Source organism: Poecilia formosa, unplaced genomic scaffold (genome assembly GCF_000485575.1).
Source record: "Poecilia formosa unplaced genomic scaffold, Poecilia_formosa-5.1.2 Scaffold220, whole genome shotgun sequence".
NCBI lineage: Eukaryota > Metazoa > Chordata > Actinopteri > Cyprinodontiformes > Poeciliidae > Poecilia > Poecilia formosa.
The window spans coordinates 307,502-308,649 of record NW_006800159.1 but is presented as its reverse complement, the minus strand read 5'-3'; the positions used below and the strand labels follow the sequence as shown (position 1 = coordinate 308,649).

Here is a 1,148-nt window from a genome sequence, read left to right as displayed (position 1 = left end):
ACATGCTAACAGACGCTAGTGTTAAAAACAGAACGTCAACATGCTAACAGAAGCTAGTGTTAAAAACAGAACGTCAACATGCTAACAGAAGCTAGTGTTAAAAACAGAACGTCAACATGCTAACAGAAGCTAGTGTTAAAAACAGAATGACAACATGCTAACAGAAGCTAGTGTTAACGTTTTCCAGCGAACCTTCCGGTAAGTTTCCTTCCATGGCGGAGTGGTTCCTTTGTAAAGCGAGCGGTGTCGGTCCAAAGCGTCCATGAACAGCCTTATAACAGGACACACAGTTACATTTTAAGGACGGGGAGACTTCTGAAACACAAGATTTCAGTTATTTAACCTCCTGTCCCGGAAGTCGACCTGCAACACCGAGAAAGACGTGATGGAATATGTAGTTCTTTTCTTTCTTTCTTTTTTTTTTTTACCCAGAACTTTATTTAATGTTGAAAACGATACAATTTCAAGTTTAAACAAAGAAAGGTAAAATAAGATGAAGGATTAAGGAAAAAATAATATATAAATAAATAAAGATAATTAAGTTTATTAAGTCCATGCAGTTCTCATATAAGCATGCTGCTGTTGGTTTTCCATGAGTTTAAGGTCCGCCTAACATTTTGAAGAGATTCACAGCAGTTTCAAGAAAAGTTAAAAAAAAAAAGGCCAACAAAATAGAAAACGATTAATTTACTTTACTCAGTCTGAAGCCATTTTTATGTTTTAAATCTTTAGTTATACAGATTTTTATAAAAGCTGTATTTCCTGTTGAGTGGGTAAAGCTAAAAAAGAGAGGAAATGAAAAATCACGATAAATAATTTTTGGGATTTTTATTTAATGAATTTTGTGGCATGCCTGTAGTTAAATTTTCTCAGTTTTGCCCTTTAGGACAAAAAGTTTGGACACCATTGGTCCAAATCTAAGGAATCTATTGTTGTGTATGAAAAGTTTCCATAAAATGATAAAGGAGTTTATTATCAGATCAAGGGTGAATAAACGGACATGAAGGTTACTTGAACATTCCCCATATAGCCAAATATAAGGAAAACGTTCCACTTTGATAGAAAACATTCCTTTAAAACTGCAGTGTGTAACTTTTATAAAAAAGAAAATATGTTTTGTACATTTTTGTTAAAACTGTCACCATGTT

At 33.4% G+C, this 1,148-nt stretch overlaps 1 protein-coding gene across 2 annotated transcripts in view; it reads right to left on the bottom strand.

Annotated features, from left to right (window-relative positions):
* Window positions 1-385, bottom strand: part of rpain (RPA interacting protein) — a 5,941-nt gene extending 5,556 nt beyond the window's left edge. Inside the window, exon 1 of one of the 2 annotated variants that reach the window (XM_007568277.2) lies at window positions 193-385. In XM_007568277.2, the coding sequence (XP_007568339.1) occupies window positions 193-264 (72 nt within the window). In that variant the 5' untranslated portion in view covers window positions 265-385. The remainder of the gene's footprint in view (window positions 1-192) is intronic. The other variant, XM_007568276.2, reaches the window with a different exon arrangement.
* Between the last annotated feature and the right edge of the window lie 763 nt (window positions 386-1,148).